Here is a 23609-nt window from a genome sequence, read left to right as displayed (position 1 = left end):
TTTAGGAGAAAAGAAATAAGAAGTCATTACAGCACAATGATAACTGTTTGAATGCATGAGTCCATCTAGAAATGCTCTTTGCTGCTTTAAACTACATTAGTTTTCCCTGCTTAATGATGTGGGAGAAAATGCTGCATTCGAGATATTTTTTTCCCTTCCAACAAAAGTGGTTATAAGTAGCATCTCCTTCTCAAGCACCTAAGCTAAACTGACCTGGAAAACCTCAGTAATGACTGAAGGAAAAAAGTCTATTCTTGTAGGACTCAGGCCATAAAGAGTACCACGCCTTTAGGTTGCTCTAGAAGTACTGGCACTTGCATCAGAAATGTCCCCTGTTTACTGTCAGAAAGGAGTCCTTTGCCATCAAGTTCACAGACATTTCTGTATCAACTATCTCAAAAAATATTCAGGTTAGAGCTAACCAAATTAATCATACACCCTTTAGGATGCTCCACTTCAGAGTAAAATACAGAAATATTGTCACTAGAGATAAGTCTTCACTGCTCAATGAATAAACAGAAGGAGGTGAGGCAACTGGTTTTCTCCGCATTCCTAATCACAAACCCCACTAGCACTCTTCCAGCCACACGGATCCACATTATTTCTCTAGGAAACCATTCCTGAAAATTTATGCATGTTTGGACTTTCCCTCCCTCCTCAAGGGTTTTACTGCTAGGACTGAACAACAACATTTTTCTACTCTTCTTGATAAGCAAGAATTCATAAATGGTAAGAGGCAATAAAACATTAGGTGCTTTGCTTTTTGTAGAGACAGCAGGATTGTTCAAAAGCTCTGCAGACAAATGCTGTCAACCTACCACTCTAACCTCTGATCCAAATGTAAATTCCCTCTGCAGTTTTAAGACAACTGCTTACAGAATAACCTGCGAATGGATGTGTAAAAACAGCTGACTGCTTCAGCCATGGTCATTCATTCTAACATTAAAGTGTCTTCTGAATGTATTCTTATGTGGAATATGACACATTCAAGCATTTCTTTCTGGTACAGGAGGAAGAATAAATTGCTAATGTGGTTGGCCTCAAAGGATCTAAAAATTGGATTGTACTCTTAGGAGTAACTGCTGTTCTCATTTTTCATAAGCAATTTAATACTAAAGCATGAACGTGGAAAAATACGTAAAGAAAAAAAGAGCTTCATACCATCTTCTCCAACATTAGAATACAAATCTTACATTCTCACTGCTATCACATCTATTATTTTGTCATATGACTTTGGATACAAGTTTACTTAATGGAAGGTTCTTACACAGATAACCGTCTGTATACAGATTCTAAATTCAGAGTATTTTTTCTTAAAGCTAAAGGAAATTAAGGAAGTGTCTAAATCATCTCCATCTAGACACTTGAGCATCCCACAGAAATGAGATTCTCAACACAGACACAGGGCTTTACACCACATTTTCCGATAGGCTTCCACTCGCCTCACCCAGTTAAGGGATAACAATAAACCAAACCAAAGAACATGATAGTCCAGGTTAGAGTTTACTTCTTAACAACTCCACTTCAAGAACTTTGGGGGCCAGCAGTCAATACTGAGCATCCATATTAAAATGAGGACTCTGGAAACCATCCTCTAGCACTAGCTGCGAGAGAAGTCAAAGTCTATCCACTTTTTTAGGACAATCCTAACATCTAACACGCAGTCAGAAGAAAGGCTGACGTATGTCAGAATCTCAGCTCGATTCTTTACCATCTACACACAATTTCTGTTCACACTGGTACACTCCTGCAGGGGTGCTGAGGAAATAGTACATTTACCAAGGCTTTAACAGATTAAAGGCATTCGTAGAAGGGAAATGGAACCAAGCAATTCACTAATTGTTTAGACTACGGGTGGAAGGTCTTCCAAAATATTATGTCGGGGAGGTCTACGAAAATGTTGGGAAAATCTCCTACCATTGTAAGATTTCCACTTTGGGGCTCATTTGAACTGAAGCCTACTAGGGATCTTCCACAAGACCATCTCCTGCCTCCTCCAGGCAGGAAAAAATCTTCTACTGCTTATTTTGTCATAGCTCTAGGAGAGCCAACACTCAGGGGTAGAGGTCTCTCCAATCACACTATATCCTCATTAAGAGGAATGAACATTACATTTTTAAGCCAGATGTGCACTAGTGAGAAACACATGTTAAGAGAGCAAAGTTTTACATTATCATGGCCAAGAACTGAAATATACTAGACATCTTCAACTCTTGTTGAGGTAAATAATACAAAAGCACTTCAGAAGAGACCTTGTATCACACTTCCTCCCCATACTTTCATCACCTCACAGCCCCAGTTTCTACAGTGCAACAGTGTGAAGGGCTGAGGCTGGGTTAAGGTTAATGCATGAGAACCGGAAAAGATTTGAACAGTACACGGGAAGAACTCCTGATCTTGTGAAAGGTATGCTTAGACTAGAGAATGAGATTGGAAGCAAGAGCCAACACAGTAATGAGGTTAAGTTTAAACCAACACACAAGCACAGAATCTTGATTTTAAAACTACTTTCTCTTCACTTAGTAACAGCAATTAAAGAAACAACTCTTTTTCCCCAACATGTAAAGAAAGCTAAAAGACTGACAGCAGAGGAACGGAAAATTCTTACACACCCAGAGAGTGTACGCATTGGAAACCTTACCTGATGATGAATTCCCAACAACGATGGTCTCTACTTTGACTTCAGTTACTGCCAACATAACAGTGCTGTTTTGCCGCTTAGTGATTGCATTTACTATTGTATTAGCAGCATTCTGTATGAGACTATTGTCTTGTTCATCTCGATGCGGGACAAAAGACTAAAGGGAATGAAGGGGAAAACCAAAAAGTTATTGCAATCACTTAACTGTGGAAATCTACTTTTTAAATCCAGCTACATCTTAATTGAGCTCACCTGGGTTGAGTTTACCTGACAGTTACAAACAGTACCCTAAAAGTTTACTATAGCAATAGCATGGCTGGCTCTATCCAAACTGCAGATGCAGTGTCAGACTTGGTGGGCAACACACCTACTTGCTAATCTAGCATACCTCAAATAAAAGGCAGCTGACTTCCATGTTACTTACACTGCTGAGCTAAACTTAGTCATGGTTTGGAGCACTTCAAGACATGTGGATTATCTAGATAGAAGCTTGGACTAATAACAGTCTGCTCTATTTATACCATACACTTTGCTTCCTGCATGATGGCTCAAGCATGTTCTTTACAGTACTGGTAGAGATAGATAGCCCAGCTTCTGCCTGGATAAACACTTTACTATGAAAATTAAGTCCTTGGAAACTAAGTAATATGCAAGCATTAGAGTGATTTAGCTGTAAATGCCTCTAAAGCATGTCTTTAGCTCAGTAGGGCAACAGTTACTTTCACCTACTCAACTTGCACCTTCTCCCACTTCCCCCTTATGTACTTAATGAACATCCTGAAGCAGCCATACTCCAAATGCACAGCAGAAACTTCTTCACAAGATCCAATCCAGCCACCTGCAACCGTATCTCCTTACTGAGGAGGTCAATAGCAAAGATTTGACAGAACAGGTAGGCATCTGTTCACTAATTTGGGTTGAATTAGTCTTTAGAGTAATTTATCAGGAGGTTGTGGTAGCCTTCTGTCATTAGTGAAACCTGCAGTTTCAGCCATCTAGCATTACAGGAAATTGTGTGAGATCACAAAACTGCTTTGCAGTCAGACTAAGCCCCACATTGCAGTACCTGCATTGAAATGAAACAAGCTTAAACCACCTCTTCCCCAGCTCAAATATGAAAACATTTTCCTATATATATTAATCCAAGTTTCATACTTACAATAGCAACTTCCACTGCATTCTCTGTTGAGTAAGACAGATCACATAATATTATCAGAGTTCTGTCCCTAGAAACAGTCCTAGTAGCTGGTAAATACCGGATTTCAGAACAGATATTTTCAGTTGTAGTTCCCTGTTAGAAGCAAGGGAGATTGTATGACTTTAGTTCAAGTTAGAAATAGTACGTAAACATCTTCAGAGTTTTTGCAGTTACTGAGACCTGATGAAGACAGTCAAGAGGGTAGCAAGAAAGGGCAGGGAAGTGAAGAACAGGGTCTTGGAATGAAAGGTGAGAAACTGAGCTTACATGACTATCCTAATACAGTCTGAGCCCATCTTGAAATGTAAGAAAGAAGTTCTTTGAAATTTAAAAAAAGAAATTAAAATATTCAGTACAAACCCTAATTTTGTCTTGCCCTTTAAACAGAGCACAATTAATAGCAACAGAAGAGTCTAATAATAATTTTTGCAAGTTTATGACTGCAAGGAGTCATATTGGAAACATTCATCTTCCATACTTGGACATACAATATATTGCTACATATATTGCCATACTTCATTAATAATTTTGTTCTCACCTGGGGGACTTTATCTCCATTAAAAATTAAAGTAATCCTAGCACAGTCATTGTCCAAGTATCCAGAATTAGGCAGACACTTGATATTGGCAGGCAGAGGTTCAGAGGCACTGCATTCTCCCCAGTCCGTGCATGGTGGCTGAAAACATTTCATATACTTCTCCTGGCATTCTTGACCCATGGGACACTGGTTATTTGAATTATCCCAGTGTTTGTGTAACAGACAAGGTTTCTTCCCACACCACACCTAGAAATTAAAAAGAACAAAGTACTGTTACAGTTAATTGCTCTTATGCATCAAATCAAAATAAGCAATTCACATAAGATGGTCATGATCTACTCCTGACTTCAAAAAATTCCGTATTTCAATGGTGCCGTAGTTCTAGTAACAGATAAGAGTTGCTCTTCCACTCTGTATGGACAAAAAAGTAAAAACTGCAAAGATCACCTGATACACCAGTGACTGGGCCTATCTTCTTAGAGGCTTATGGATTTGTCCCACATAACTGAGTTATACAGAAGTTCAAACATTTATTTTAAACCAGTCATCTAGGCTTCTATAATGTAGAAAGAGAAGCACCTCCACAAGGGTTAATTAATTCCTCTCCAATATTTACATCGAGCTCCTTGCCACATAAAGATGAAGATGTTAAGAGCTGATGCACACTGGTGATAAACACCATCACTTAACCACTCCCAAAAGAAAACAGTATGCTGGTGCCCTCAAGTAACTGAGGTGCAACAAGCTTACACACACAGATCCATTTAATGATGTAACCCTTAAGATTCTCTATAATACTATGTAGCTATTAGTTTAGCAACTTAGGGATCTCTTAAAGCACAATTGTCAGCAAGAAAGCATCCATTACTCATGAAAGAGCCAAATACCACATATGGTTAAGTTGCATTTACTGCACCACCATTTCTGGGATTCTAGTCACCTTCACATACTGTTATCTTCAGAAGACATCTCAAACTTGAAATCACAACACCATAAAGGGTCTAAAATAGCATTTCTAAATGATTAAGTGCAAGACTTAGGTCTTGGCCTACAGTGCATGCCTAGCTAAACAAAAGTAAGATTAAGGCTAGATAGATTAATAAAATGCAGAGGTTTTTAAACTGGTGCTTCCAGTGAAACGTGGGAGACTGCTGTGTGAGGCAATGTTCTAAGTGCTATTAGCGCTCACCTGGAGCCACCCACCTAGCGCTACAACTTGTAAGCAGCACTGATCTTGTCTTTCTCCAGCTGTAATGTAAAGCTGCACAGGTACCACAGATTCACTGAGAAATGCTCTCTCAGGAGGGCTGGAAGGCTTGGAGCACATATACCAATATGTTCCATCTACATTTAGGCTACTCTTAAGCTTTTCTAAGTCACAACCACCAGGATATAGTCCATAATAAATATACAAAGGCTGCAATTTGTCAATTCATAAACCTACTGAAGAACAACACAAAAAGGTGACTTATCTGCTGAAGAAACTTTTCTTCCTACATGTCCTTTACCTTGAAACTTAAGTTTCACAAAATTAGGAGCTCAAACTGTGTTTGCAAAGCTTTGGCACAGTGGTTTATTTATCCTTCCAAGGATCATTATTCCATTGCAGCTCACATTTCCTTTTGTGCAAAAAGTGCCTATCTACTTCTAGAGAACTTGTTCTAGCAGGTAGAGAGCAGGACAGTAGCTTATGATTATAAAGAAATCCCATAAGTATTTTTACAGGAAGACATTAGACACTTTATTTTTCTCTTTTTTTTTTAAACACACACAGTTTGGGGGACGCCTATAGAATAATCGAGATGGAAAAAAAAAACCAAAGATGAACTTATGCATTAAGAATAGTACGTTTGTTTCTGCCAGAAGGATTTAAGAAAATAGGTCAAAATGCCTACCTTGGTGCAGTCAATACGGCCATCCAAACAGTGGCAGTTGTTGCATTCTTGATCCCACCTGCTGCCATGGGGAAAGGTCATTCCCTTAAGCCAGCAAGGCTTTCCAATTCCAATCACTAAGAAAATAAAGTACGTTCAGACACTTCACCTCAAGTTACAGAAGCTATACAATTTTAAAATTAAAAAATACTAGCTACTATTCCTTACAGATTGGACTACTGTATATAAGCTCCATACTGGCTACACTGTACCCTACTGTTTTTTGGGTAGAGGTTGATAGCAGATATAGGAATACCTTCTTGGCACCTAGGTCCAATTCTTCCAGGGGGACAAGTGCATCGGTATCCATTTATTTCATCGATACAAGTGGCACCATATCCACAAGGGGAAGACTGGCATTCATCAATATCTAAATAGAAAATAGGTAAAACTCGATGGTAAGGACATAGAACATTGCAATTAAACATTTACTGAGATGTAATCTGACAGTACTTGCTTTCTTAACAATCAAAGGACAGTCTGGCTTCAGAATTCATTTTCTAATTGGATACTTCTACCATTTCAGCAGTAACCTCTAACAGATTTCTCATAATTGCACCCTAATTGAAGTTCTGGTGATCAAAGCAGCAATCATATGATGACTCATTTCACAGAACAGAGGTGCTGGACAGCTGAAGGTGCTAATGTCTTCTCCACATTCAGCTATAGAACTGAAGTCCCACATCCTGTTCTGGCACTTCAGACATTTAGGTTTCCTAGAAAAGCACATGCTGTCAGGAAGTTATCACAGTGCAAGAGCTGAACAATGAATTGGCTCAACTGTGCTTGAAAGAAGTGACTTACTGCAACATAATTCACCATAAGGAAGAATAGCAACCGTTTAGTTTGTAACAGACATTTGATGTTACTTTTCTTAAAAAACTTAAAATAGTGACTAGATTAATTTAGTACATACACACTTAGCACAAAAGCCTCTTAAAAAAAAAAAAAGCCTTCAAAGATTCAGAGGCTTAGCCATAGAAATCTATTGCAAAAGGCAGGGAAGCATAGTCCATTCAGATGCACAGCAATATGTTATTTGTTATCCTGGGGAAGTGACCAATACTAATTTATACAACAGTCTACCAACAAAGGCAACAGAAACCAACCTGTCAAGTTGTGAGCCACAGGTACCAACTGCTTCATTTTCAACCCTAACCATTCTCTTCCAAAGCATCTTTTGAAAGGTTTCCTTTATTGAAAACAAATGGCCTCTCCAACCCCTTAGAAACACTGTTTAAACACCAGTTCTTGACTGATGCACAGAATCAGCTCATCTTCTGTGTTTAAAGGACTAGACTTAGAAAGTGAACGGTAGTAGTTGGACTGTTACCCATGTCAGCAAAAAAATACCAAATAGGTATAGAAGGGCTTTTGGTTCTATTCTAGTTTCCTTCAGAAGTGCTCCAAGATTTAGTTTTATGCCAATACAGAAGTAGCTCAACTACTACAGGGTTTAACTACTCTGTCTTCCTCCCCAAGCTATATTGGTTTAAGATTCTCCAGCCTCTATGCTTAAAAAAGTGACTGTTAGCTCTGTTTCTGGTATCAGCTATAAAAGGCATTTTGTTAGAGCTATTCCTTTTGCCTATACCAGCCTAAACAAGAAAAAGTCTACAGTCCCATTACAAATGCACAGTATTTGTCTTTGACTACAAATAGTCCTCTCTGCATTTCTCGTCTGGAAAAGGAGAATTCAGTATCCCTCACTGAGTGTCTGGATCTAGATACATAATTATCTGCTGTCCCTGGGTCTATATCCAGAGATCACTAAGCTCATGCTACCACAAGTGCTAGTCACCCTCTACTACAGGTATTGGCTCATTTACTATCTGGCAGAATAAGGACAAAAATCTCAACTTGAAAGCACACCACAGTAATGGGTAGAAGGACCAAGCCCAACAGCCTTGAGGCTACAGAAGACTCAAAGTCTGATCTCCCAAAGAGGTAGAAATAAAGTAAAAATAAGGTATCACATGCAAGTCAAAATGGTAATATTCAATTTTTTAAAAGCCCCAAACATACAAAAAAGCACAATGCACTTTTAGGGTCCTTTTGGCACCCCTTCTTTTCAGTTTTTATCCTTCAGGATAATTGCAGTATAACAGGTTCGGTTTATATCTTAAGACCTTCATCATATTTCTCCTTTATTTACATGCCAGCACTACACTCCTGATGCTTTTGTTTTCATTTGTGATTTCCTAGTGGATTTCAGTTTCTGATGTTAAATGGAACACCTAGTGATATAGGTGATCTTTAATGAGAAGTTGCTTATCAAGGAAAATTCTTAAAGCTTAATAAGGTTCTATGAATCCAGAACCTTCAGAAATATCTGATGAAATCCAGCAAGTCATTGAGTATAATTTAAGCCAACTCATTTCAGTTCCAGTTAATGAAATGAGGGAACATAAGTTGCCATTATTTACAAGGTATCAGTACCTGGCTGACAGATGGCTTCTGCTTCATTAACTTGGAATTCAGCTAGCCTAATGCAAAAAGGGTGTCACAGTGTTCTTTACAATTTGTGCATCAGAATTGTACCACCTTTCAGGTACTTACTAATTGAATGGTACAACCATATAGGTACTTACTAATTCTGCAGTCAGGACCAGCAAACCCAGGTGCACATTCACAGCGAAACCAATTCACACCATCAACACAGATGCCTCCATTGTAGCTGTGAAAATAATAAACCTATTATTACACCAAGTGTTCTTAGGGTAGATTCACTAGTCTAAAGCAAAAACCATAGGCCTCATGCGGCATGTTCAAATGCAAACTTCTGCTGTTTCATAGTACTTTCTCACTATTCAACAAAGCAGAACTACAAAGTCCCTGTTAATTCATACGAGTCTACTTAAGCCATCTACTTTGTTTCATTGGTCTCTAATTAAATCTTTGTTAATTAAACCTTCTGCTGTTTAGGGGGGGATGATCTATTCCCATCAACAAAGAAAGCATAATGTTAGATAAACAATATTGCTTAGTAAGTCACCTGTTAAAACAGCAACATCCTGCAAATACAAAAAGTGTGTGCATGTATGGGGAAGTATATCAACAGAACTCAAGGAGATAAAACAGTACTGTAAAGCGAATATAGAGACAGCAAAGCTTTTGGGAGGTGGTTTTGTTTTGTTTTGTTGTTTTGTTTTTTTTTTTTTTTTTGTGTGTTGTTTTTTTTGGTTTTTTTTTTTTTTTTTTTTTTGTTATTTTTTCTAATACAAGTAGTACAGGTTATTGTATCAGAATGGACAGAGAAGTATAGGTTAGATTGTTTGCTTCATCCACATATCAGTATTTTTCCCCTTCAACCATAAATATCAACCTCTACATTTAAAGTACTCCCATTGTATCTTAAAAAAAAAAACTGTTGTTTTAAATCACATTTATACATAGCATTTGATCTAACAGGACATTTTTATATTATCTAAAATTCTTTATTGTAAAGTAACAGGTTATGATTTCTCATTTTTATTCTAAAAATCAATTGTAGATGCTTGAAATGTTATCAAGTCTGATTCATTTCATATCACAGTAATTTACTAGTTTGTTATGGCATGCAGACTACACTAAAATACTTTTATCTGTTCATACATGTATCAATCAGGATTGTTTTGTTGCCTCTGTTGCTGTCCAGGAATAGATAAGGCATGGCAAAAAATAGTTTTAAGATTTTTACAGAGGCTGACTTCAATTATTTTAGGGTAGGATTACTGTGCTCACTTTTATTTTCACAACAGGTACAGAACTGGAGTTTGCACACTTACCATGGATGAGGGTTGCAGTCATTGGTATCTATAAAAAAAACAATGCAACTAGTGTAACTAGTGGCATATTTATTTTCTAATATAATAGTTCAAGAGACACCGTATTTCATAAAGAAAGCAAAGAAAAATAATTCAAAATTGAACATTTTCTTCTATACTTTCAGAGAAAGTTCAGTTAGACCTAACAGACTAATGAAATACATTAAATTTTATGAATAGACTGACAAATGTAAAATTTTACAGCTTCAGTGTACTTTGATGTATCAACAGCACAGACTGATATGCAGAATGATGGCAACATGACAGAAATAAAAGGGAGTATTTGTTGCATTAGTAGTAGATAATTCAACCAGGCTCTAAAAGCTTTCTGAAGGATTACTGCTACTTTGGCACTTCATATATATATGTGCAACTAGCCAGATTTCTTAAAGAAATCTTATTATAAAATGGCTCCTAATTATTTGTTAGCATTTATACTAGTACTATGAGTTTTAAGACAGCAAATTAGGGCATATGTCAATACAACAGTAATTTCACAGTAGATTTAGAGTAAAACCAGAGCTCAAATTTACTATTATGCCTTGAGAAAAAAAAAAAAAAGTGTTGAAGACTTTACTTCACTTAACCAATTGATTTTATTGGTATGTCAAAATAGTTAACTGCGATCCTCAAAAGAAAAAAAAGGAATACACACTACTACCTGCCTTTCCACATACTTTTCATTATTCAAATTAGTATTTCTGCAAGGATTTTCTTTGCTCTGCACATGTTCCCCAAAACTGTATTTCTATAGAAGGCTGAAAGTCTTATTTTGGCAGAGACTAGGTGCAAAAAGAAGCGTGACAAGTTCTTCATTCATTACTCAAGCATCATTCTTTACCTACCTCCCACCCTGAATGATTCAGATATTTTGGCAAATGAACTCTATAAACTTGCTTTTTTTCAGTTAACAGCTCTGTGCCAGACACTCCCAACATCCCAGGGGAAGAAAGGAGAAATGCCTTACTCTGTGTGCATGTGCGTCCTTCCCATCCTTCTTTGCAGATGCAAGAAAATGAATCTCCACTGCCAACGCATGTTCCACCATTCATGCAAGGGTTTGGAATACAGCTGCTGTTTTTAGCTTTGAAAACAGAAAAGGTCTCTATTTACCACCAAAACCAAAGAGTTTCTATCATCTGGATATATCAATATCACAATCCTGAACATCATTTAAGTCAACAGTGCAAGACCTACTAAAATGTCAAAAGACGCCAAAAGTAGTCACATCCCATGATAATCTGTCACCTACCTTCATCATCCCAATTCAATTAATTGTTTGAACCATGAAGTTTTATAAAATAACTATTTTCTTCCCCCATCTGTGTAACCATCCTTCAAATACTGCTAAATCTCTACTTTGTCAGCGAGTTACCCAGGTCATAAGGTGTATTTCACAATAAAATATTAGTATTTAAAATTCCTATTTTGATTAAATGCTGCAATTGTATTTAAAAAGTAGAAAAACTACACTATATCACCTTCATTCAACTTTTTGGTCCTAACAGAAGTTTCATATTCAGAAAAATGTACCATGGAGACTACAGTCAATCCCCAGAAAGATCAAGAGTAGTTCCCTAAAGCAGGCAATAACCCAGCAAATCCCCTAGGAAGAACCACCTCATTTCATTTTTCTTGAGTATGTCTGCTCATACACTTTACAACCACAAACTTAATTACATTATGAACCTTCAAGCAAAGTGAGGGACTAAGTTCCCAAGAAAACCTCTTGAAGAATAATAGGGAAGTCAAGACACAAGTCCAAGTGTTCCAAATCTGCTTAGGAGTATATACACAAAAGACCATATAAGCAGTCTGCGGAGAACAGATTCCTAAAAATCAGTATCATGTCAGGTGAGTGGAAATTGCTCTAAACTTCAGTCACCAGTCAACGGGAACAGCTTTCATGTAGCCGGCTAGAAGAACAGTGTGTCCATTTACCAACAGTTAAATACTACTTAAACACTTCTCTACTTTTGGCTTTACCTATAGATGATTTTAAAAGCTTACCAGTGTTGCAGGTACTTCCTATCCATTCTGGAGGACACGAACAGCGGAATGTATCTCCATCATCATAGCATGTTCCACCATTGCTACAAGTATTTGCATCACATTGGTATTCACCTATACATCACAATAAAACAATTTTAATTTCCATTAGTCTTGCTGAATTTTAAGACCAGGTACTTTTTAATCACAAAATTACTTTTAAAGAGACTTCATATTTAAACGTAACAGTACTAGAAACTCATAGTTCCACTTGCTGTATTTCAGTAAACAACCAAGAGTGGAATCTAAGGGCATCTCTTAGAACACAACTACATGAAGGAATACATTTTTTAAATGTTCCATTTTGTTGTTGGGAAACTGGGAGAGGTAATGAAAATATGCCTATTATTTCACTGCAATTGTTTTATTTTAAATTTCAGGAACTCTAGTCTCCTGAGAAGAAAGAAAACAAATCATTGGGTAAACTAAAGATCAAAGTAAAGAACACTTACGTGAATGGCAAGTTTTGCCTTTCCAGTCATTCTTACACTCACAATAGAAGTCATTTACCAAATCAATGCATCGGCCACCATTGTGACATGGGTTAGGAGAACAGTCATTGAAATCTAGAAAAAGAGTTATTCAAATTAGATGATCTAGCCTAGCCAAGGCCATGAAAAAATATAAAATACTTCTTTATAAAAGAAATAAATTGTGTACTATTTAGGAAGACAATGTTCCTAATTGTTATGGAGTTATCTTTACGTAAGCAAGGAAAAAACTCAGATTTAATACAGAACAACAAGAATTATGAAATATTTTCTGACAGCTTAAGAGAAAAGTATCATTCAGTATGGCTTCTAAGTAGAACACCAAAGTAGTTTCATTTTTCCAGCAAACATCTGTATCCTAAACTTCAGGAAAAACACCTTTCCAGTAGGGACCAGTGTCCTGAAAAGGAACCCTAACCCAGGACATCCACATGAGACAGTTAAGGCTCCCTCTCCTGCTTTATGTCTCAAAATACAGAGTTGAAGTCATTAGATGGTTTAACCATATACATACATATGTGTGTGTGTACAAACATATACATACACATACATGAATTTTAGATAAAGTTCTTTCCGCTGGAGACGAATGTTTTAATAGGTAGAACATAATTGTTCCAGACCAAACTTCATCTAGACCACACAAAAAGCTCTTTTGACAGTGATAGCTGCCAAAAGCTTCTCAGTCTTTATTTCACACCTCGATTGGTGGATGTCCTGTAATAAGTCTCAGCAAGTTTTTCCCATCACATTTTAGAAGGGGCTTCATGCAGAGTTAAAAAAAAACCCAAAAAAACAACAACAAAAAAACAAAACACAACAACATGCAGTTTCCTCTGAGGTAACTTAACCATGAACTGGCCTAGTACACTTTGTCAGCTAAGGCCCAATACGTCTCAAGCCAGGGCAGCAAGAGTAAAGGTCTGTTCTCGCTGAACCCAGAATGCAAAACACTGACTCATGATATTGAGTAAAAATTCAGGCTTCAGCAGTTCTCTTGCTAAAGGAATAGATATTAAACTTATATTCAGTAAAGTGGAAACACATTATAGCTTGCACTGGCTTGAAGTTAGATTTTCATGTTTGGAAACTGCTGTGCATGAGTAGGTTGTGTAAGGGACAAACTTATGTACAGTAAGTACTAAGAAGTACACATGCTTATAGCAATAAAAGCAATATAGTGAGTAGACCCCCTAACAGGGTATATTCACTTTTGCCTCAGGAGAAAAAGAAGTTCTCTCCTCCTGAGATATCTCCTGTACTATATTAAAGAATCAGATTATGGTCCTATTAAAGAAACTAAGTCTTTTAGAGCTGCTACCCAAAAATCTTCTTGAAGATACTTTTGCAAGCAACACTGTGTAGACTGTAATTACAGAACAGAGAAATTACCCCATTATTATTAACCACGTACCAATCATCACTGTTACAGCAAAGCTGTAATATTTGACCCTGCAACACTTAGCAGTACTCACTTGTGTCACACAGTTCTCCTTCCCAGCCACTTGAGCAGAAACATCTAAATGAATCAACTTCATCGATGCACGTCCCACCATTTTTGCAAGGCTTCCCAAGACAATCATTGATATCTACGACAAGAAGTCAACAATTATTGCTCAAGGCTGTCTTCACTTACCTAGAAGAGTGATTTATACATGTATCTCTAGGAAAAGCAGCACAAAGTTATACTCCCTTTGTTCATACATAAGAACATCTCAAACATCTGTTTTCAAGCCTGATAAGGTTTCTAGATGTATTCTCTTTCATTTAGGAAGTCAAACCAGAGCATTAAGTTTACCTAGCAAAAATATCCAGATGTTCAAAAACCACCTGGAACACCAATACACCTGCTCCTAAAATGTGCTGTCAATGTGTCTGTCCCTTCTTTACCATTCTCATGTTGGAGAAATCCAGTTTCTTGTTAGACTGTACACAAAGGTAGCAGGTACAGACACATTCATACTGAAGCTGGACTAAAACCAGTTTTCTTTCACAGAGGAAGTGCGAACCCCTATAAAAACAATTGTTACCAGAAAAAAACTGGATTTCAAGCAGTACACTTGAAGCAATGCTCTATGAAACTTTATTAAAATATAAATGTTTTATTTTATATTGTATGACTTTGTAACAAAAACTTTAAGAAAGTTTTAGAGCAACAAAATCATTTAGAAGAAATTCATACTTACTTTCATGACAGTATATTCCAGTAAAACCTCTTTCACAGGCGCAAGTAAAATTCCCTCCTGGCTGGCTAATACACCGTCCATGAGGCCCACAAACATTAGATGAAATGAAACGGATTCCTTCTTGGGTAGCATTAGTGAAGACTTCTATTGTACAGCTGTCTATTACTAAGAATAGTAAGTATATCATCAAATTAATAATCTGCATCACCAATCACTTTTCAGTTTTAAAAGAATTTATCCAAAAATTAAGACTAATCACAATTTAAAAGTTATGTTAACTGTAAGTTACCCTCTACCTCCTTTTATAAAGGACTGTTATAAGCATTTCTTCCCACTATTTCACATTCCATTGAGTACAATAAAAATGTTTCTGCATTATGCTATTCCTAGAAATACTACTTTCTTTTTTAATGTACCACCAATGCATTAAGACAAGTTTCTGAACAACAGCAAGTACCTTTACAAGAGTTGTTCTTGCAGTGGTCCTTGAGATGAGAACAATTCTTTCCATCATAGTCATCAGGGCAGGCACAGTAATAATCTCCTCCCAGATCATAGCATTTAGCCCCATTTTGGCAAGGGTTAGGTTCACAGAAATCAATATCCATCTGTAAGAGAGACCACAGTTAGCAGCAGCTGCTTCATTTCCCAGGAGTAAGCAGCATTATCTGTGTTGTCACAATCACAGATGAAGGTAATGTACAAAGGACCTCAAGTTTTAGGAAGGTTTATGAATCATATATTGCATTCCATCCTGCAACAGAGAGAAAGTTCAGGTTACTTTAAGTCAATCTTAATACACAGGATTTCTGATACTGCTAAAAAGATATTCCTTTGCAGGAGGCTGAATAAGCATATTTGCAGTAACTTAGCAAAGAACAAGCCATTAAGAGACATCCTACTGGGACTATTCTGGATCACTGTAAGTCACTTCTCTGTCCTTCACACCCACATACTAAGTGTTATAATGGAAGTTAAATACCAATGCACTTGTCAACTTTGTGTCTGCAAGACACTTAGAAAACACAGTATGTTTAAAAAGATCTGTTCTCTAGAGCAACTTCTCTTCCCATCTCAACATACAGAATTTATTATAGAACCACATAGCTTGGAAGGGACCTCTACAGGTCAAATACTCCCAACCTCCTGCTCAAAGTAGGTCTATTTAGACCAAGCTACTCAGGGCCTTATTCTTACTATCACCATGCCAATTTATACACAGAAATATGAGGTCATTTTGAACACTTCCTACTATCTGATTCAAAAAGCAAAATTCAAACATAGCTTTCATAATATAACCCTTAACAAAAACAAACTGCTGTAGCAAAGCAATTCTGCTTGTTCTGCATCTTAGACTGACACACAAGATCACTGATTGGTGATGCCCTAAATTGGCCTCAGAATCCACAAAACAGCCTCAAAAGGGATACTGTTACTTCACAGTATCTGTCCTCCAAATTGTTATTCTTAAGGATTGCTTTCCTCCCCTCAAGTCAATTTTTCCCCCTTCACATCTTTCTTGTGAGAAAGATCGTTTTCTCAATCTTATAGATATAAAATTAAGTCTGATAGTGGATTTGGTCACTATTTTTAGTAGTTCTGTAGCTAAATAGGAGAAAAAATTTAAAGTTAACCAAAACAGAAGGAACACAAATGGTTTTAAGTATCTAATTCACAGGAGCATGTACAATTCCAGCTGCAATAGACAGATTTTCAGCAAGTTTTGTGCTCTCATGGAACATTGAAAGCAAACTACAAAAAATAGCTAAGGTCTGAGAAAGATTCTCAGATCTCCTCTATCAGGTGACTCCATTTGTTTCCTTCCATTAATGTAAATTTCCCCTTCCCAATGCAAGTTCAGTAGCTGGTACTTTAGCATCTGGAATCAATGGTAGATATTTCCTGCAACACATAAGGCAAGCAGCCAACTCACCCCTATTATTCAAACAGATTTGCTAAAACTTTAATTACACAGTATGGTATGAATCAGCTAAGAGTTGAGCACTCAATGATCCTCATGCAGAAATGGTACATGGGCTATTAGGTACTGCACCAGTTTTATTAAACTGGGCAGTATCTGCAACTCTCAAATTTTGAATAAGAGGGGGGCATTGTTTCTTTAGCAACGCAAATAGTATAGAATAAAATTACTTCAGCATTTAGGAGAGATCACTCCAGTGTCCTCCACAAAGAATTGTGGAGCAAATTCAACAAAATTCTGACCCAAAACCTCCCAGTTTTGACAGACGTAGCTGCCAAAAGCTTCTCAGTCTATTTCAAATCTCAGTGTCCAGAGAATGCCTATCCCAATGCCTAGAAAAGTCTAATATCCTGCCTAGAAAGAGGAAGAGCTTCATTATCATGAAGTACTTTGTGAATTATCACTAGCTTAGTGATTTCAAAGTTTAATCTGTATTTAAACCACTAGAACTACATGTTCCTAAAATGATCTTCAAGCAAAGTTCTGAGCCAATACTTGTGTATCTGCCTGCCTTTAATTATGTGGCTACTCCTATCAATAGCTGTAGGATTACTTGAATGGTAATTTAATAATGTACTTCAGACTTATTAGGATGAAGACCTAAAATATTCTAGTGTAACAAAAGGACATAGGTCCTGAAAATTGAAAAGGAAAATGTTTCAAGCTTAAGGAACACTTGCAGCCTTAAAACATTTAGGGGAGCCAACACCTATGTGCAACAACTCGCAGTTTATCAGGCTGCAAATTCAAGTGTTACAGCTACTATGACAGCACTGAACAACGAATTTGCTTATTCAGAGTATCAAGTAACAGCTACGTTAGTCAGTAATGCTTTAGCCTTGGGTTTCTCCCATTTGAACCTGGAGATGTGCTTCTTTCAAGAACTACAATGCATGAAAAGTATTGAAATAATGTCACCACTGCCCTCACCTCACAGAAGACTCCTGAGAAGCCCTGAGAGCACAGGCAACTGAATCCATTCACCAGGTCTTTGCAGCGGCCTCCATTTTGGCATGGATTGCTTTCACACTCATTTGTTTCTGTCTCACAGTTTTTTCCTGTGAAACCACGAGGGCATAAGCAATGGTAACCATTCACTTCATCCTTCAGAGGGGAGTAAAAAAAGCAAAAGTAGAAAGATTTGTTTATTGATAAAACTTGCACACAAGAATTCAAGTTATTTCTATATTCTGGAATTATGAACAGTGGCAGTAGCACCACATAAAATTATTTTGTGAAAAGGTACAAGAGTCTGCAAATGCAACACTACACCCAACCTGTAATTCCAAACTGTAGAGAATTCATAACTAGCCAGAACAAGATTCATTTTCAACATGTCATGTAATAAACAAAAGTTACCTTACAAGTCCCTCCATGTTGACATTGTCCATGACAGTCATTAATATCTATGGATAAAATATGCAAGGCATTAGAATTTAGACAGAAATACTAACCTGTAAAATATGGGTCTAGCATAAAAATAGAGAATGAATGATTTTCAGAAAGGATTTTTCTAGATGTTTTAATGGAAAGCAAGGATGCTTGATATCTTAAGATGCTCTTGTTTTTAAACATATGTAATAGAAAATTACATATTCTGTGTTACATATTTCTACTACAGTGTGATAGAAATGAAATCAAATGCTTTCAGCTAATTTCATATCTAACATTTTAGCTATAAATTATTTTAAATTGAATCAGTACATTATATCATTCAGAATCAGGGATGAGTGAGTAAGGAGAGATTTACTAGTTATGTAAGTGTATATTTAAGCTCATTTTAATACCAGTTACACCTCTAAATAAATTTTTAAACAGTGAGCAATGTAAATTGAAGATAAAGTTAGAAAAATCCTGACAAGTATTTTTTCTAGTACATGTGCTATCATCCATCATAAAACCTTTTTTAAAGAATAAAGCAACCTATTGTCAACATACATACTAAAGAAATACTAACTGATATGACAATTTACTCCTGTCCATCCTGGAATGCAGTCACAGTAATATCCACCAATGAGATTTTTGCAAGAGTAAGCATTAACACAGGGTTTCCCCTCACACTCATTAGCATCTGTGAAAGAAGATAAGAGAAAGAAGAGAATAAAGAACAAACCCAGAAACAGATTACCACAGCACCAAGCAAAGTTCCCATGCAATCCAAGCATCAGCAGCTCATATTATTATACATTGGTAGGGCGCTAAAACCATTTACATACCACAGGTTTTTAATGCAACACTTGTCTATAGTAGCACATGCATGTTATCTTACTTTTCCCTTTGCCAAAACTCAAAAGGGTACTATGTTAGTCAGGGCAAATCCCTTCCTTGCCTCCATAAGCTTAAAGTCACTGTTCTGCCACCATGAAGAAGGAGCTACCATCACCAATGCTGTATTTTGAAACAGAAAAGTTATCGGGCATTCTAGAAGAACTGTTATAGGTAAGTTTAAGAGTTGGGGCTTAAGTAGTTACAGGTTCACTGGAAACTTCTGGCTTTAAGATCTACTAAAGAAGAACTAAGATACCAATAGCAACATACATCTTCAACATTTTCTTCAACAAAAATCACATCAAACTCTTACACAGATTTACTCATTATTTAGGAATAATCTGAAGTGGTCTTCAAAACTTTAGAAGGTAATTACTTACCAAGCTGACATGTTGCTCCAATCCACTGCTGTGGACATATACACTCAAATGCATTAACACCATCAATACAGGTCCCTCCTTGAGCACAAGGGTTAGATGCGCATTCATCAATATCTGGAAAGTCAAAGACAGCCTTCCATTACATGGTTTAAAACTTGGCTTAACCTGTTTTTTTTGGGGTTTTTTTTTTTTTTAAATGTTATTTTGAGATTAAGGGCGAGAATGTGCAAACAAGTAAGATGAGAAGCAGACTAACATTTCTAACCTGATTTTTACTTAGGCTTTCTCACATCTTTGAGATAGGGGAGAAGAACTGAAATTCTCTATCTCAAGAAGATTCAGTTAATCTACCAATGATGAGCACATTCATTGCAAGTCATGTTCGCAGATCATGACACAAGTTTAGCCAGTGGTTTTGGTGTTTTTTTTTTTGTTTGTTTTTTTGTGGTGGTGTTTGTTTTTTTTTAGGATAGTTGGTGTTGGAAAATGGATAAAAAAACCTCCAGTGTTCCAAAGCGCAGGCAACAAGAAAACCAGTTATATAGGTCCACAATACATTTTAACTACTCCCGTCTTCCAAATCAGACACTTCAACATTTGAGTAATCTATTCTTCTACTACTTTAAGAAGGGGAGAACCTTCCATGTTCACATTTATATTTCTTTAACCAGTCTAAAGCAAAATACAGAATGGATTTAAGAGTCAGAAATTGTCCTACAAGCTTTGGCAATAAGGCATTTCTCCGGATGTGGTCCAGCTATGGTTTTGATAACCTGTAGATCTCAACTGCATCAAATAGATACTGCTGGCTGTATAGTACCATTAATCTTTTCAGAATCTCTTAATGCATAGCTGTTAAAAAACAGGTAAGATACTACCACCAAATTCCAAACCCACAGAGCTTATTGTCAACTAAACCATACCAACCCTTCCAACCTAACAGGTCAGTCATCAGTAAATGCATACTCACCAATAGCACATGTTGGTCCACTCCACCCTGATGGGCAGTGACACTTGAAGCCTGATGAAATTTCATGACAAATTCCACCATTAGCACAGGGATTAGATACACAAGCATGCTCCGCTGGGAAGAAAGAGAAAAAAAAATTCTTGCTAAATACTCTTCCAGTATCAATTAAGGAGAACTCAGACCGTTAGAAATGTCATTCTGATTAAAAGTGACCAGGAGCAGTAGAGAAGTGCAGGTACCGAAGTTTGAAGCCTCCCTCTCCCAGCTGCAGAGTGTAAGGTTCCCAGCAGGGGACTGAAGCAAGGTTTTGCTGAAGGTGCACCATCCTTCATATCTACTGACAAGAAAGCCTAAACATAGGCAGCTCACTATCCCAATATCCCAGGAGCTCGAGAAGTTTCCAATTAGCCTGCTGCTTCCTGCCACACACATCCATCTCTGGAGTGCTCCAGCACTATTTTTTTTTTCTTCAGTGAAACAAAACAGATGCACTGTATGCAGAGGTCTGAACAGTAGTAGTAGTTTAAGTATCAAAGGTCTGTTTAGCTTCCTTCTAATACTGTTTCTTGGAAACAGCAAAGAAGAGAGCTACTTGCAATTATTGGCGGTACTGCTTGTTGTCACTCCATGCAGGGCTGTAACACTTGCAGAAGCTGCACTAAACAACAATCCAGTTGAGGAGGGATAAGTATGCCATCGCTTTTGATGTTTAACCTCTCGGAAGCCAAGGAAGCTTTTGAAAAGAAGAAAGCAATCCCCTTACTAGGTAAGACTTTGTGACTGATGGTAGCATTCATATTTTGGAATTTTTCTTTCAGGGATGTTATCTAGTTTGCAAATTGAATTTACATGGCCTATGATGTTAGGTACAAGTACCTAAAGCAGCTCATACATCCATCTACTGCTAGCAATCAGTACAGAACTCATCAAATGTATGACTCCCTTTATCCCTTCCTCCTCATCTGAAGAGCCAAAGTGCTTCCCCACAACTTTCAGTGCAAGCTAAGACAAGATTTCAGCCATTTTAGCTAAAATTTTGCATCACATTCTACCAACTGAAGCAAAATACAAGCTTTGATAGTATCATTAATACCACATAGCACTTTATAGAATTTCAAAGAAGATCTACATCCTGATAAATATGAAAGCCTGATGATAACAGTTTAGTGAATTTAAGGCCAAACACTTCAGTGGGAAAAAAAAAAAAAAAAAGGTTCTTTCCATCTACACTTAAAACTATCAAGGAACAGCAAAATTCAAAGTGAGAAGGCTGGGAATATCACATTTTAAAAAAGGTTTTAACAATTCATCATGGCAAAGAAGGTCACTGCAGAACAGCTAACTGAATATTACATGTGAAAAAGTTGAATCGAAAGCTTTAATTTTTCTCCAAACATCCAATCTTTAAAGGAAAATAAAAAAGAACTAGAAATTGCACACTTGTCCCTTTATCTTCAGAGAGAGAATAATCAGAAGTCTCCAAATACCAAAACAGACTCCAGTACATGGAAATTCTGGTCTTTGTGTAACACCTATGCAGTTATAAATGAAAAAAGCAATACAATCTTTGTACTATGGTTGAGATAGGAAGTAGTTTTTCGTGTTGGATAGACACAGATCTGTTAGACTCCAGTCAAGAAGGCATACTTTATCAGAAATATGGTTTAAATGATCTCCTCCATTTTGCCAATGGGAACAGGGAAGACAACTTTTTGTTTAGACTGCTCAAAGTGACTCTAAGAGGGCTTGAGCACATTTCCATCGTAGTTAACATTTGCATTATTAATCCAAATATATTAGAAGTCTGATATTAAAAGAAGATTTTAAAAAACAAGTTTCAGTCAATCAACTAGGATAGTCAACACATTCAGGAAGTTAAAAATTGGGCCAAAACCCCACACCACAGTTAAAACTGAAGTGTCCATCACTACTACCTTCCTTAATCCCCAGCTTATATAAGATGCATGTTTGCAAGCAAGCCAGAAGACAAGAAAATGAGTAACAGGGAGAAAGATAACAGGGAAAGATACACCTGTAACCCATCTCCATGAGACTATAGCCCAATTGCATGTTTGGGCTAGGGAAGTGAAGAAATCAAAGAGAAGAAATATTCTCAGTCTTATCTAAATCCAAGGGAAACTGTTGCAGAATTTCTGTCACCTTCAGTGTTTTTTTGAATAGCTAGCCTAAGGCACTACACAGGAAGGAAAGAGCTGGCACATTCCCACTGTCACACAAAGTAATAATCAAGTTGAAAGGACAAGTTGCACACCATCACTTTTCACACTTCCCCTCTCAGAAACCAATCTAGCTTCTGCAAAGGAGAAAACAGCTCCTCTACAAAATAAAAAAGCAATAGTGAGCATATAGAACTATCACCTGAGTAGCTAGAACATAGCCATGACTAAAACAGTTTCAGCTTTCTGAAAATACATGCAAAATCCAGAAGTACCAATTTCGCAGTTCTTTCCAGAGTAGCCATCTGGGCAAGCACAGCGATATTCATCTGGTTCAGTGTTCATACAGGTTCCACCGTTCAGGCAGGGATGGTGATTTCCACAGTAATTCAGATCTGGACAGAGAAAAGCGTCAATCAACAGGGAACACAAATCTCACCATTTAAATCCCTAGTCAGATGTACAGATGACTCTTCTGGCTTGAACATCATTCACCCACATCATCCCCACATTCCATTAGCTAGCCTGTCATCTGGTAACTATCCATAGAACAAGGAAGGATGAACAAGAGGCAATGAGTTAGAAGAGTCAGGACCATTTCAAGCCCTTTGTCTTAAACTTCCTACCCTTATGATGTTTATGCACCATCTGCCATAAAGGAATTAGGCACAGAAATAGTCAGGTAGTTGCACACTAGCAGAAAAAAACAGTTAATGAGTTATTAGTTAATCATGCAATTTTACTTATTTTTCCTGTACATTAATGTTAAGTACCTTTGTTACAGAGCAGGCCACCCCAGTTGGTTTCACAATTACACTGCCATGGTTCATTACAGCTCCCATGAGCACAGCCTGGGTAGCGGACACACTCATCACAGAACTGTCCTTGCCAACCATAATGACACCTAAGATGTAAGTTCACATGTTAAAAGTTAGCAACATGATGCTTAATTACCAGCAGTACAGGTATTTAGAACACTACACTTACCATTCT

The 23609-nt window shown here is 37.2% G+C and overlaps 1 protein-coding gene across 3 annotated transcripts in view; it reads right to left on the bottom strand.

Moving 5' to 3' along the window:
- Window positions 1-23609, bottom strand: part of JAG2 (jagged canonical Notch ligand 2) — a 71681-nt gene that overhangs the window by 2407 nt on the left and 45665 nt on the right. For 2 of the 3 annotated variants that reach the window (XM_042799252.1, XM_042799250.1), the window contains 20 exons: window positions 23390-23520; window positions 22892-23011; window positions 20440-20553; window positions 19470-19583; window positions 18779-18892; window positions 18181-18227; window positions 17752-17925; window positions 15298-15448; window positions 14841-15005; window positions 14130-14243; window positions 12619-12732; window positions 12128-12241; window positions 11085-11201; window positions 10079-10106; window positions 8903-8988; window positions 6568-6681; window positions 6273-6388; window positions 4378-4623; window positions 3801-3932; window positions 2642-2798 (listed from right to left, as the gene is read on the bottom strand). In XM_042799252.1, the coding sequence (XP_042655186.1) occupies window positions 2642-2798; window positions 3801-3932; window positions 4378-4623; window positions 6273-6388; window positions 6568-6681; window positions 8903-8988; window positions 10079-10106; window positions 11085-11201; window positions 12128-12241; window positions 12619-12732; window positions 14130-14243; window positions 14841-15005; window positions 15298-15448; window positions 17752-17925; window positions 18181-18227; window positions 18779-18892; window positions 19470-19583; window positions 20440-20553; window positions 22892-23011; window positions 23390-23520 (2468 nt within the window). The remainder of the gene's footprint in view (window positions 1-2641; window positions 2799-3800; window positions 3933-4377; window positions 4624-6272; window positions 6389-6567; window positions 6682-8902; window positions 8989-10078; window positions 10107-11084; window positions 11202-12127; window positions 12242-12618; window positions 12733-14129; window positions 14244-14840; window positions 15006-15297; window positions 15449-17751; window positions 17926-18180; window positions 18228-18778; window positions 18893-19469; window positions 19584-20439; window positions 20554-22891; window positions 23012-23389; window positions 23521-23609) is intronic. The other variant, XM_042799251.1, reaches the window with a different exon arrangement.

Source organism: Tyto alba, unplaced genomic scaffold, assembly GCF_018691265.1.
Source record: "Tyto alba isolate M040663 unplaced genomic scaffold, T.alba_DEE_v4.0 Super-Scaffold_29, whole genome shotgun sequence".
NCBI lineage: Eukaryota > Metazoa > Chordata > Aves > Strigiformes > Tytonidae > Tyto > Tyto alba.
The sequence above is the reverse complement of the archived record's forward strand: the minus strand, read 5'-3'. Positions and strand labels throughout refer to the sequence as shown.